This window comes from Tamandua tetradactyla, chromosome 5 (genome assembly GCF_023851605.1).
Source record: "Tamandua tetradactyla isolate mTamTet1 chromosome 5, mTamTet1.pri, whole genome shotgun sequence".
Classification (NCBI taxonomy): Eukaryota; Metazoa; Chordata; class Mammalia; order Pilosa; family Myrmecophagidae; genus Tamandua; species Tamandua tetradactyla.
The window spans coordinates 106,023,306-106,037,762 of record NC_135331.1 but is presented as its reverse complement, the minus strand read 5'-3'; the positions used below and the strand labels follow the sequence as shown (position 1 = coordinate 106,037,762).

The 14,457-nt window shown below is 40.0% G+C and overlaps 1 protein-coding gene across 1 annotated transcript in view; it reads left to right on the top strand.

Moving 5' to 3' along the window:
• Positions 1-9,022: 9,022 nt before the first annotated feature.
• Positions 9,023-14,457, top strand: part of PTCHD4 (patched domain containing 4) — a 181,750-nt gene continuing 176,315 nt past the window's right edge. The window contains exon 1 of the mRNA XM_077159225.1: positions 9,023-9,448. Coding sequence (XP_077015340.1) covers positions 9,023-9,448 — 426 coding nt within the window. The remainder of the gene's footprint in view (positions 9,449-14,457) is intronic.

The window sequence follows — 14,457 nt, the reverse complement described above, 5'->3', positions numbered from 1 at the left end:
CAAATTTCTGAATGTCAAGCACAATATAAATAGTCTGAGTTTGTCTGTTGTCTAATGACATTTCACTTATATTTTTTCTAAAGAAATCTGTTTCCCCAGAAAGAAAATTCTATTTGAAATTAAGTCATAGGCAGTTTCTGTTACACCAGGAGCTGGGTTCTTCCATTTCTTTCCTCTCAATTCACACACCATTCTGAGGGAAGCATCATTGTAAGGGGCATGGGCGGTGATCATGCCAGCACAGCAAATGGGGCATTCATGTAATGATCCCAGACTGACTTGAAATTCATCCTAAATTACTTAAGCGGTATTTGGTAGCATCAAATGGGGAGTTACTCAGGAATCCCAGTTGTCATTCCTAGGCTCAGTGGAGGAGGGGCTGGAGTGATGGTTAACAGCCCACCCTGGTGTAGGTAGTAATATTTTTGGCTGTAGAAATAAAAAATAATAATAATAAAATTGACTAAAATCTGGTCTTTATAGTATCATCATGTATTGTGATTCCAAACAATGTCCATAATACGCCTCTCTGCTGGGTTAGACCATGTCCACTGTGCCATCCCTTCTTCCCCAAAAGTTCCCTTTTCAACTGCTTTTCTCTCTCTAATTCTGCCCTATCCCACAGAGTAAGGACTGCTGTTAGCAGACCTCAGAAATAGTGTGCTTCTCGACTGCTATTATTTAATAGTGGTATGAATGCTAATGTCTAATGACACAATAATAAATGTGAATCTCCATCAAAGGACAGCATTCCTACTGCTTCCTTATTAGAAAAGCTCTTTAATGGTGAGTCTGGTGCCCACGTCTGTTCAATAAATGGATTTACAAAATTCTTGATTTTACCATTCTGTGATAGGTGAACTGCCTTGTCAGGAATAGGATCCATTTTCATGGTCAAGTCTGTGCGCGGCTAAATTAATAATCAACTCATCCAAGAGAAGCAGGTTTCTTTCTGGGTCCAGCATCACCACTGTGGCAGTTAGGTTCAAGTGACAACTTGGCCAGGTGATGATGTCCCATTGATCTTTTTTCTGTGGACTTAAATCATCAACATATGAAATTCACCTATGGCTGATTACATTTGTGGTCGGCTAAGGGGCGCACTTTCCACAATGAGTGAGGTTTAATTTAATTAGCTGGAGGCTTAAAAGAGAGAGAGGTCAGAAGAGAGCTCAGCAGCTCAGCACCCGCAGCTCAGCCCAGACGTTTGGAGATGCAGAAAGGAATCGCCCCCCGTGGAAGGGCCTTGAAACCCAGAAACCAAGAGAGAAGGCCCGCAGACGTTGCCGTATGCCTTCCCATGTGAAAATAACCTCAGATAAAAGCTAGCTCCCTTTCCTCTGAAGAACTATAAGTTTTTAACTAAATAAATCACCTTATTAAAAGCTGATCCATCTCTGGTGTGGGGCATTCTGGCAGCTTCAGCAAACCAACCACCCACCCAAAAACCTGTGTGCTAACGAACAACCTGATTTGAATATAAGCACACAAGCTCTTTGGAAAGCATGTATAGCTTCAAACAAACAAACAACATGAGAGAATTATATTACTGAGTTCATCCAGAAGAAAGAGATGTCTTTTTCAGAGTAATTTGAGGTAGGCCTTGCCAGGAACATTTGAGAAAAAAAATTTCTATTGGAAGGAATGAAAGGGAAGGAAAAATATGAGGCTATCTTTAAGTTATTTTATGGGCCCAAACCAATAGAACTGTATTACATTTGGAATTAAGAAGAAAAACTGTTTTGCAAAAACAATGTGATTTATTTCTTCCCGAATTAGAAAAGGTTTGTTTAGTGATTGAAAATCTAATATGCACAAAGCAGCATGTCACATCTGTGTGGTGATCCAATAAGATGCTGCACATCATATTTTGGCAGGCAATCTTTAATCTTCAGTGCAGCTATTCCCCTGTGGCCAAAATATTCCAAGTATTTTTCTAGTCTCTATCTATCTTTTTCCAGGCCAATGTCAAAGTATATGTTCTCTTTGTCTTCTAGGCCACTTCCACCCCTTGGTGACTTTGTCTGATGGCTGTGCAAAGAGACAGAAGTCACCAGGAAAAGGCGGCTAGACTTGAATAGGGAGTCGGGGGTTGCTGTTTGGTAAGACGTAGAGAAACGCAGCAAATGAATCCCATAAACTCAAAGTCCAAGGTATCATGGCTGTAGGGAAAGTTCATTATCACCTAGTTTGATTCTATTTCTTTGTATTTTTTAAACATATACATCTATGGCTTATAGATACTGAAAAATTTAACATTGAACACTTTGACATAAAATGATTTGACCCGGGTGGAACAGTGGTTATGCAGGACGGGAACCTAACTAATGTTTAAAACATTGATTGCCTGGCATCTTCTCCAGAACAATTTTTACTTCCCACCATAGGAAAATACTACTAATGACAAAAATTCAGTACAAATTATTTCTTTATAAAGGGCATTAAAATAGATGGTACATCCTTTTATCATTTTTTGAATCCACAGTGTGTACACTTTACTAGTGGTATGAGAATGATGTTTACTTCAGCTTTTAAGCACAGAGGGTTGAACAACATGGTAATGAAACTGCATCTACAAGCCACATTTGATAAGCAATCTTATGTATACTGAGTTTTTGGTTATCAATCAAAGCAACTCCTATGTAAATTTCTTATATTCTTTATTAAGGCAAGATTTTTGCACAGACTCCTTGAGTCAGTTCCATCCCATACAAAGATGGTGATCACAGATATTAGATTTTCCAGGACAATAATATTTATATATTTTTATTCTATTTGAATAAAGATAATTCCTAAAACATCAAATATTCCTAGACTGTCTTTGTGAACCATATACATGAGTTAAAATTCAGTAATTAGCCCTTTATCAGATACGAGCTCTACTTTCCATTCAGAAAACATGATCTCCAGAAACTAATTTGCTTCATATAGGAAACTCAGCACCAAGGTTAGTGTTAGATGCAATATCCATCCCTTCCTGCCTTCTCACCATGCTTCTTCCTAAAGAAACTCTGATTTAAAACAAAACACAGCAAACCAACAAAATCAACCCCATATACACTCTTGCATGACGACTCTGTTCAGAGAGTTTGCTGGCCCTCGTCCCAGCCCCAGCATGAGTACAGATTGGTCTAAGACAATTACTGTGTTATCATTCCTCTCACCCATGATTGATTTAGACACGGGCATGAAAAATGATACTTAAGTAGAAATCTGTTGGGGGACTTCTGGGAAAGACACACATAAGAAGAGGCAGCTTCATCTTCCTTCAGATCTTGTTTTGCTTATATTTGTTGCCTGTGGAACAAGCATGAGCACAAAGCTCATTCTCTGAAAATAGGCAAAGCAGAATGAGAAAAAGGGTCTATATTCTGAAAACACATTTGAATTTCTAAATTACCCAGCTCTTCAGAGGCTCTTGTTCTGGACATCTTGTCATGTGTGGAAAGAAATGTCTTTGTTATTTAAACTAGTTGCAGCTGGAAACATTCAAAATGATAAGACCAAAATGGCCTCTAAACTTTCTCTTTCAGATGTGCTGTTCCTGGACACTAAAGGTTTAAGACAAGAGATATGGATGATCCCATGCAACCTCCTTAAATCACTGCAAAAGGAGCTAAAAGGGCATTTTCTTAATTCTGAAGGCCAATATTACTTGCAGCGTTGTGGCAGAGTGAGTCCTATGTGAAATGACAATGAGGTCCAGATAATCACCTTGAAGACACAATGAGGATTTGGGGCAAACAGAGCAAGAGAATCCAAGAAGAAGTGATGGACTTTGCTACCTGATCATTAAACTGAATTCCCCTTCTCCCTAGACAACTAAATGACATTATTTAGACTCTCTTGCAGTTAACGTTCCAGTCAGAGAAATGTAAGTGATGTACACCACTTTTAGACTAGGCCATATAAACCTTCCATGTGCATTCCTCCAGGCTCTTTTCCCCTTTCAACTGGCTAGGAAATGACCTCCAGAATGACCTTGGAAGCCATGAGTTAGATGAATGACTGTACAATAGAAGCCCCTGGGCACTATCTTTCTTCATCGATAGTTGGATAATTACCTTGTATAGGATAAAACTTTTCTTTTTTTATGCCACTGAGTTTTGGAAGTTTATTTGTTACAATTGCTAGTATTAAAGTATTCATTAATATAGCAGAGTTTCAGAGTTTTGAGAGGGAAGTGAACAAATGAGTTAATGTAATCCATGTTTATAAATAAGGAAACTGAAAATCAGAAAATCAAACGTCCAGCTCTAAATACCAGCAAGTAAATCGTGGAAAAGGACTAGAACTCAGCTCTTCTGGTTCCCATCCAGGTCCTTCTCGAATGCTACCCTGAAAAAAGGACAAACTGATAAATCCTAACTTGTTTCTAAGCCTCAAAAGCTGCTATAGACCAAGATAGATCAGAAAAGACACATCGTGTATGAACTCAACAGTACTCTCTCTCTATTGTGTTATTATGATTGGCTCCTAAACACAATACTTCCTGATTGATATTAAGCTATATTGTAAATCAGTTTTATAAGAATCATTAGGTGATTGATACCCAGTGATGTTTTTAGTGAAAATTAATTTCCTGTAGATCGATCTGGAATATTGCTAACATTTCTCTTCCTTTTAGCATGCAATTTATCTTTCTAATGTATCCTTAATAGTATTTACCATTAGCTTTTTACATTATCAAAATTAAGGAACCATGTTTTCCTTCCTTCCCTTAAACAATTTTTAATGATAAATTAATATATTTCATTAGAGAAAAGCAATATAAAAATCACCCACAGAACAGGTTTCTCACTGTTAGATAGAGTAGGAGGTTATAGATGAGCAAGTGAAAAGATTAGAAAGATTCATGTGTCACTGGATTAGATTTGGAGATATTAGTATAAACTCGGGTTTATATAATATAGATGTAGATGGTTTTATAAAGAACTAATTTTAGATATGTGTATATACACAGACTAGTTCACATGCACATATTTAGTTGTTCTGTCCATTGATGGGACCTAGAAGCTTCAACACCCCCTACAGCAATGAGCAGATCTAGCACCCACATCTTGGTTTCTAATAACATTCCCTAATAAAAGGAACCAGGAATCCTTGGAGAAAAGGCTGATTCTAGGACTGGGGCAGGAAATATGCAAGCTGAGTGTAAAGCATCTTGTAGTGCATGAAGAAATGCTAAAACAACAATAATAACAACCATCTAAAAACAAACAAAAAATACAATGGCATATGTCCTCAGACAAAGCTGGAACAATCTAACAAAATAAATAAAATAGTATTAGATTATAACCCAAAGTATAAAATGAATATCCATGAATTCATACTAATATAGAATGATTGATAAATAAATAAATATGGAGAACAGACAAATCCCCCAGGCAGAATAATTTTAAAATAATTATGTAGATACTCCATCTCGAGGAGAAAGGAGGTGAAGCACAACTCCCCACCCCTTGTGTGTGGGCTGCATAGTGATCTCCTTGCAAAGAAGAATGGAAGGGAGGGGGTAAGAGTCATTGTACCTGGCAAAACACTACTTCAGCCAGGGGTCAAGGTTCGTATTACCAGTGACATGTCATATCAATAGTATGTACCCCTAATATGATGTGAGGAAAGTGGCATTTTACCTCTGTGGTCTCCTCCCCCAAACCCAAAACCCCAATATAGTCATGAAAAAACATTCAAGAAATCCCAGCTGAGGGGCATCCAACATGATACAGACTAGTGTTTCTCAAAATTCTCAAGGTCATCAAAAACAAAGAACATCTGAGAAACTGTCACAGCCAGGAGGAGTTTAAGGGGATATAATGACTAAATGCAATGTGGTATCCTGTACGAGATCCTGGAAAACAAAAGAGCATTAAGTAAAAGCCAAGGAAATGAGAATAAAGTATGGACTTCAGTTAATAATAATGAATAAATATAGGTTCATATAACAAATGTTGTATAACAAATGTGATAATAAATCTATTATAATAATGTAAGATAGTAATAATAGAGGAACCTTGGTGTAGGTATATGAGACTCTCTTTCTTCCCAACTTTCTGTAATCTAGACCCTTCTAAAATGAGAAGTTTAGTTTTTAAAAAAACACATCACCCACAATCCCATCACCTCACAATAAGCAGAAACATTTATGGCAGAGTTCATTTTTTTCTGTGTATGTTTTAATTTTTAAAACTGGCATATCATTTTCGCTAAAGTTAGTGAATGTATTTTCTTGTCATTACAATTCTACAACATAATTTGCACTTACATCAGCATAGTTCATCTTAGGGTTAGACTGTACATTATTTAGTCAATTATCTGTTGCTATCTTTATTCTTACCTAATCCCACTGAACTTGTTGGGGAAGGCGGTGTGGGAAATAAGTAAAGAGGAAAACAATTCTAACATAGCAGTTAATTGTGAGAATATAGGAGTGGGCTTGGCGCCATGCCATGCTACTGGGGAAACTCAATAGGATGAGTACAAGTGACCTGGATATAAGTCTCAGTTTTGCAAATAACTATGAGCATGTCCTGGACATCACTCAATCTCTACAGTTCCTATTGCCTTTAACTATAGATAGACTAGATCATTTAGTCAATGCTATCCATTCTTAAAATTCTATTATTCTGTATATTGAAAAAAAAAAACACTTTTTAGGAAATTACATACCAAGGATATGATCGAGTATATTTAATGTAATAAACAGGGTATAGAAAATGGATGCTAATACATTTCCTCTGTGCTGTACAGTCAAAAAATAATTTCCATCATTTGGCATTAATGGAATACACTATACAAAATGATACGAAGATCTGACAGTTGGCTGCAAAGAGGAGTCTTTGCTGCTGAAAGAGAGGTGTTACAAGAAGACTGAGTTCAGCAGAACACAATGAAATTTGGCCTAACAATAGAAAGAGCTTCATAGAAAACTGAGTATGTTCTTAGACAGGGATAATATTGTAGCACGGACCAAGTTGAGAACTCCTAAACATATTACAGAAGATGTTCTCATAAATAAAAATTCAAACAATGTTCATTGAGGTCACTTTCAATTTCAAAAGGGTGGAATTTCTCTTTCATCTTATACACAATACTACTTAGACTCTTGCCCTCAAGCATTTTCCCTGTTTTTGAGCTCTCTGCTGTCTCATTGGTCTCAACTGAAGAATATATTTTAGCAGAAAAAACTAAAAGGCAGCTATTATATGAGGATGGCTTGTTTGTATGCAGGGATGCGTGTATCTTTAAGCATCTAATGAAGAGGTCCTTGCACTGTTACTTAGAATGTATGCATAAACCCTCTTTTGAAACACAGCTTTCTCCATGAAGACACTCCAAAAGAATAGACATTTTGGAAAGCAAACAACCAATTCAGAACAGACTTTGGATTTTCTCCACAAAACGTCTTCTTTTCTTCCCAGAACACGAACTTGTGAAAGTTCCAATAGGGAAAAAATATATATGTATACACACACACTCATTAATATTAAAGTTTTTAAAGTTGATTTGATCTGTGTGCTGAGAGTTCCTCATCCTCTCAGTTTGGGGGTTTGGGGTACTGTGGGAGATATCGGAACTAGTGGGAGTTTGGTTTCCTATACGGCGAAGGTGACTCACTGTTTTCCACATCATATGATTCCAGTGTCTCTCCCCCTCTCCCACCCCACCAACCCTCTTCTCTCAAGCTAAAACTACTTGCTGGGTGTCATTCAAGTGTATCTTTCTGGAATCCAACTCACAGAAGAAAATCAGATAAACTCACTGTCTGCTTCATCCCAGAATAAACCCGACTGCTAGAAAAAGCCCTCAAAGATAAAGGATGGATGGAAAAAAGGGGAGAAGAGGCTGAAACCAACTTTAAGAACTTCTGTCTTTCCACCCGGAGAGTACAGAAAGTGAATGTAATGTTTTATGAGAAACCACATATTGCCTGCGGATCTTCACTTTCAAAACACCCAGACATATACCCACACACATTCACACACCAAGCCACGGGAGAATGCTATTGGCAAATGCCTCCTGTCCAATCACCAGAGCCAGGAAGGGATTCCCAACGCACCTAGATAAACGGGGGTCTCTGGGAGCCCTGGGTGCAATAGCTTATCTGTGGAATAACAGTGAGGAAGGTGTTGTGAGGAAATCCTTGGCACGCTCTGTGTTATGTTAAAAATGCAGCATCATCCTCTCTGCTCCTTTTCTTAGACTCAAAGCAGAATTCGAGGCACAGGGGAACTGGCGGGGCAAGAAGGCTGTCTCTGGGAGCCCTGGAGCTCCCTCTTTAAGAGCCCGATGTCCCTCTTAGGCTCTAATCCCCTCTCTTCCAATGGGCCAGCAGCTCCTTCACCCATTTTCTCTTCCAATCACTCCAGCGAGGAAGAAAGAGGGAAAACAAAACTCTAAAAATAACTTGTCAGCGTCTTAAAAAAAAAGAAAGCCCTAGCTGGCCCCCCCGCCCCCCCCCCCCGCCACCTCACCGCTCTTGCCCTTCCCATCTTCTCCCCCCACCCTCACCCCCATGGGCCACATGTCTGCTCCTTACAACACCGAGGCACATGGTGCCAGCGAGGCACCGACTCCCATCAGGGCTGAGAGGAAATACACATCTGTGGGACGCTCTGCACGGAACCACCTCCAGCGAGGGAGGCCGGGGGACTGCAGGACCAACATGAAGGGCTAGAGCGAGGCAACGCTGCTCATGCGGTGAGAGCCGGCACCGGAGGCGGCAAGGGCGCCGAGAGGCCGTGGAGTGGGTGGGCCCCGCGGCGCCCCGCAACGCCAGCCTCCATGCGCGCTGTCGATATTTGCCCGCCTTGCTGCAACTTGCTGCAGTGTTTGAAAGAGTAGTACGAGCGCATGGAGGTGGGGCCGGGGAAAGACCGGGCGGAGTGGTTGGGGGGTGAGCGTCGAGGGGGTGGGGAGGCGGCGGCGGCGGCGGCGGCGGTGGCAGCGGGGAGGGAGGCTGGCCAGGAGGGGGTGGGACGGAGGGAGGTGAGGGGGGTAGCCCGGCGCTTACACATGTCACATGTGCTTTTTAAGACGGCCGGGAGCGCCTGCGAGGTGGATCTGGTGGAGGATGCTGCGGCAGGTGCTTCGAAGAGGGCTCCAGTCGTTCTGCCACAGGCTGGGCTTGTGCGTGAGCCGGCACCCGGTCTTTTTCCTCACCGTACCCGCAGTCCTGACCATCACCTTCGGCCTCAGCGCGCTCAACCGCTTCCAGCCCGAGGGCGACTTGGAGCGCCTGGTCGCTCCCAGCCACAGCCTGGCCAAGATCGAGCGCAGCCTGGCCAGCAGCCTTTTCCCCCTGGACCAGTCCAAAAGCCAGCTCTATTCGGACTTACACACCCCTGGGAGGTATGGCAGGGTGATCCTCCTCTCCCCACCCGGGGACAATATTTTGCTCCAGGCTGAGGGGATCCTGCAGACCCATCGAGCCGTGCTGGAAATGAAGGTGAACCACAAGGGCTATAATTATACTTTTTCCCATCTGTGTGTGTTGAGAAATCAGGATAAGAAATGCGTGCTGGATGATATTATTTCAGTGCTAGAGGATCTCAGGCAGGCTGCCGTCTCCAATAAGACAACAGCCAGGGTGCAAGTGAGGTATCCCAACACTAAATTAAAGGTATGCTCCTCCTGCATGCTTCTGACAATTAAAGAGGCAGCACTTCATTTCTTGCCCTAAACAAGCAAAGAAAATGCAGAGGTCTCATCCTTAAGACTCAGAAGCTGATGCTTCTTTCATTTCTGGGGGGGAAAAGATGGGCAACTGAGTGAAGAAAACAGACAATGAATGGTCCAACTAGATATTAAGAAACTCAAAGCCAAACAAAACAAATGATGCAAAACTGAAAAAAAATGAAAAAAAGTTGTTTCTGAGACCCTGCAATTACATCTTTGTTCAGGGTTAATAAATCAGTGAATGGAAGGGGGAGGGGGAATCCTAAACAATTTGCGGGATTTATTTTCATGATGGGGCTCTATGTATTTCTTATTACTGATTACACATCCCACCTGATACCATATTCACCTATTTCCATCTTCAGTCTGCTTGATTTTGATATGTAGGGAGTTTGTGTTTCTGTGCCCTGTGATTGTATGTCTGCAAACAGAGGCTAGTGATTGTAGTATAGACTCTGGGAATATGTATGCATGTTTGCATAGCAAAAGAAGCAGAAATTTTTTTGTGTGTAAGCATAGTGATGTGCAACTAATTGATATACTACCGAATGGAGTGCTATTATCTTCCCCATTGAAAATCCAAATCAAAGCAAGATTATTATAACAGTCAGTAGCAAAAAGAAACAAAGAAATCACAGTCAGCAAAAATAACAATGGATAATGATCTCAGCAGTAAATATATTGTGCTGTTTCAGCTCTCAATCTACATTTTGTTGCTCAGATAAGATTTCTGAACTCATTCTACATTGTCAGGATTTGAGCTGCTGCCGGCAATGAGGCATGCAGTCCCCAGGTGACTGAAGTTTCAGGGACAAATGTGAATTCCCAAAGAGTCACTGCACCATTTGTATGCCCGACTTGTGCATGCTCGAAAATGGCACAACCAAGAACTGCCAAGACAGGTGTTTCCCCAGAAGAAGGATTTTCTTTCTTCTAACGTGTGGAAAGGTATATGAATGTTTCTTTGAGGAGAATGGAAAAGATGGAATCCTAGTTCCAATACAGAGATGGCCTAATATAAGAAATCACTAATATTTCTATTTTTTAATTGAAAAAGTCAGCATCTACATATACTTACAAAACAACTTGCTTCTTGTCCTTAAATGAAAGAAAATGCAATAGACTTAGAAACTAGGGATTCTTCAGGAAAACTCATGACCTGCCTCCTTTTAACATGTTGTCCTTTGTAGAGGGATCCAGAGCCTGATAAGAGTTTCAGCTTTACAAAGCTAAGCAGCCCTTTGAGTATTAGTGAAAGTAGACAGATGATTCATCAACTTTAAATCTAGGTAAAGGCTTGCCTGTTTCACACACATTGAAGGGAGGTTGATGGACATATGTGGCTAACAGCAGTGCTTTTTGTTTCCTGAATCCTATTACGTGCTGAGGAAAAGGATGTGTTGGAGAGGTAATCTACCTTGCCTACAGCCTTTTAACTGAGTTCTTTCCTATGCCAAATATCTAGTGTAAAACAATGTCATATTTAAACTTCAGGTTGTATTTTTTACCCTTATTCACAAGTTTTCAGTTCATTAATACAATTAAAATTGTGCTCCTTATTTCATTCTTTGGGCAGTACTGTCCAGGTTGTAAGAGTCATGTCTAATCAGCCACTGTGAACGTTTTGCATATATGGCAATATCATTATAAAATTTACAGTATAAAATCCTGAGGTATTTAAGTCACTCATTTAATAATCTTTGGCTGTGCTGTTAACCAGGTGCAGAGTTTAGGCAAGGTTTCAATTCTCGAGGGATTCCTACTTTCATGGGGCTTAAAAGTAGTAGACATCAGTATCATCACCCAGAGGTACCTGTAGGTGGGGACTCTGCTGTCTTTGGATACAGCATGGAGCTCACACCATACTGAGCTTATATATAATAGGACTTCTGTATAAACTTGTTGGCTGTTTGACTGGTTGATCTACATCTTGGTTAGAGTCTGTGGATAATCACAAAAGAATGGAGTGATTGATTACAAAGGTTAATGTAGTAGTAATGGAATTAGTCCATTAATCATGACAAGAACATAAATATTATACATTGACTCTATAAACTGTAAAGTTCCTTACTCTGTTACATTCTAACATCGATGTTTCCTCAAATGTGTTGACTCGACCCTCTGTGCATGGCATCGGCAGGGGGTCTCATGCTATGCTTATATAAATGAACCCCTTGAGAATATTCAGAGAGCAATAGGACCTCCAGGCTGCCATGTAATCTTTTACCCTCACATGTATTATTAAATACAATTTCTGAGGAACCACAGATGCCTAGAAACCTATCAAAGGGCCCCCAAGTGGTCCTGGGTTCAGAACTCGCTGGTACAGAGCAAGTGAGAAGGCCTTTTGTTTAATTGTAATTTGGAAATGATTTCAATTCATGTGTGGTAATGGTTCTGAATGCATAGTTCCCACAGTGCTCGAACTCTAAAGAGTTAAAGACAGAACTCCTGGTGTATAGGATTTGATGGGAAATTTTATGTTTCATTTTTTAATCCTTTAATTCGTTTTGCTTTCTTCCATCAAACTTGGGTCACCACTCTCCCAACTCTGTCCAAAATGGAAAATTTTAGTACTGTATGGTGCTATTTGTGGGGAAAAAATCAGGCCTTGAGGAAATATGCAGTTTAAGAAGCAGAGACTGGATATGTAAATAGGTATTGGCAATCACTTGACATGAAAAAGACAGGAAGTCTTTTCTTAGACATAATCTGAGGTTGTGGAAACACTGACAGGAGAGGTCAGAAACTTTAGTTATGACAGTCAGGAGGGTGTCTTCCAAATATTGGTGAGACACAAGTAGTCCTGACCATAGAAAGGCGTTCTGATAACCATTATTGTCTTGACAAGGTGTTTCAAATGAAGTAGATTTGATTGTTCTGCAGGTAACACGCAAAAAAAGTTGCCTTGTATGGAATTCCAAACACAAGCTTAGATAAAACTAGTATGAAAAAAGCAGCAGTGAGCTTAGAATACTACAGAAAAATGAAATACACACAAATTTTCAAAAGCTGTGTAGAAAAGATGCCAAACTCTGAAATCCCAACACTTACATAATAGGGACTTTACAATTTTGCCCTTCATTGCAATCTTTCTATTATTATGTCCTGATTAGCCACAAAGGTTTTGTCTTATACTCTTTCTGTACTGTTCACTTGCCTTACTCCAACCTTGCCTATTGCTGAGCAGGTAATGTGTATATTTAATACAAACATTTGATGGTTTATTGATTGATTTGGACATTTAATCTTCAGTATCACAAAATTATCATCCAGCATATTGCTGAAACCAGTCTCTTGCTTACAATGAAACAAGCCCTCAAAATCCTTAATCAAGGACTACTCTGGACACCAAGAAGTGGTATCCAGAAAGGAGCTCACATAGTAAGAGGTAATATTTCCTGCTTCTTAGATAGATCATCTTGACCTCACTTTTCCACCTGGCTTGTTCCAAAAGGGTAACAATTGCCGTATGTTCCCCATTCTTTATTTTGGCCAATATAGAAGCAATAGGGAAAGATAAAACAGGCAAATGTCCTTGGAGATGGGTCTGATCACAAATTTAGATCCCAAGACCTTGGCAAACTGTGAGAAAGGAACAAATTAGATTTGATTGCTGGGCAGCCTGTCCTTCTAGTTAAATTGTGATTAAATTAATAATCATACTTCTGAACATATGTTTCAGTGAAGTCAGTATGTACTTCAATGTACCACATTTAAAAATAGGAGCAAAGATACCCCTTCTTGCTTCTTAATAAGAGACAGCTTTTCTTTGGGTGTGTTTGTATAATCTCAAGTTTGGAAGATATTGCAATTAATTATTTAATTCCAATCTCAATGGAAGTAAAATTTAAGTTAACATGGAAAGTGAGAACCCACATTGTTTTTAGGAATTCCACCCCCTCCCAAATTTATTCCATAGACTTCCTTCCCTACTTAATTATAAAACCTCATAGGACATATATGTCAGAATCTTCTCTGATATTTTGATTTTAGCATACTTTTCTGATTCTATCTCTCAATATAGGAAAAAAATTGCCACCTTATCAAATGGTAAGTTTGTATCCTAAGTGGTGCTAGGAGCTCAATACACAGTATCCTACTTTTTTACAAGTTTATTAGTCGGGGTATTTTTGTTCCAATTTTACGGGTAAGGAAACTCAAGACTGAGAGGGTAAGTGACTTTCATGAGATTCCTGAGCTATTAAGTGGTGGAGCTGGAATTAAAATCCAATTCAGTCTTGTTGCAAAGATCATATTCTTAACCATGATACTATATTAGGTCCTATCACATCCTTCAACATTCTGTGCAACAACCCTTTGTGCCAAGAAAAAACTGGGACATAATCCCAAGCCATCTCACATCCATGTTCAAAGACAACAGCCTGATCTTTCATGCCAGTCTCCCTGATCACTCAGAATGAACAGAACATAAGAAGGTGGCATGGAGTGAAGCTACCGGTTTAGGCAAACATCCACCAGCTGCCTGCTGTGGCAAAGCCCAAGAGAGTTTAAGAAATCCCCCTCATTTCCACATGGTTTCACCTTTAGTAGCATTTCACATCAACAGAATAAACTAGGTTGGGGCTCTAGGACCAGTAGAAAGTAGAAAGCCTGTAATGTGGCCTAAGGCTTTGAACAAAGGGCTATGCGCAAACAAGCTTGGACATTTCTGTCTCAAACTGGTAGCAGGAAAAAAAGAATTTATGAGATAGCATGGGAGAGTACAATGTGAACTACACTGAGAAATATTCAGGAGACCTGAGTTCCAGTGCTAGT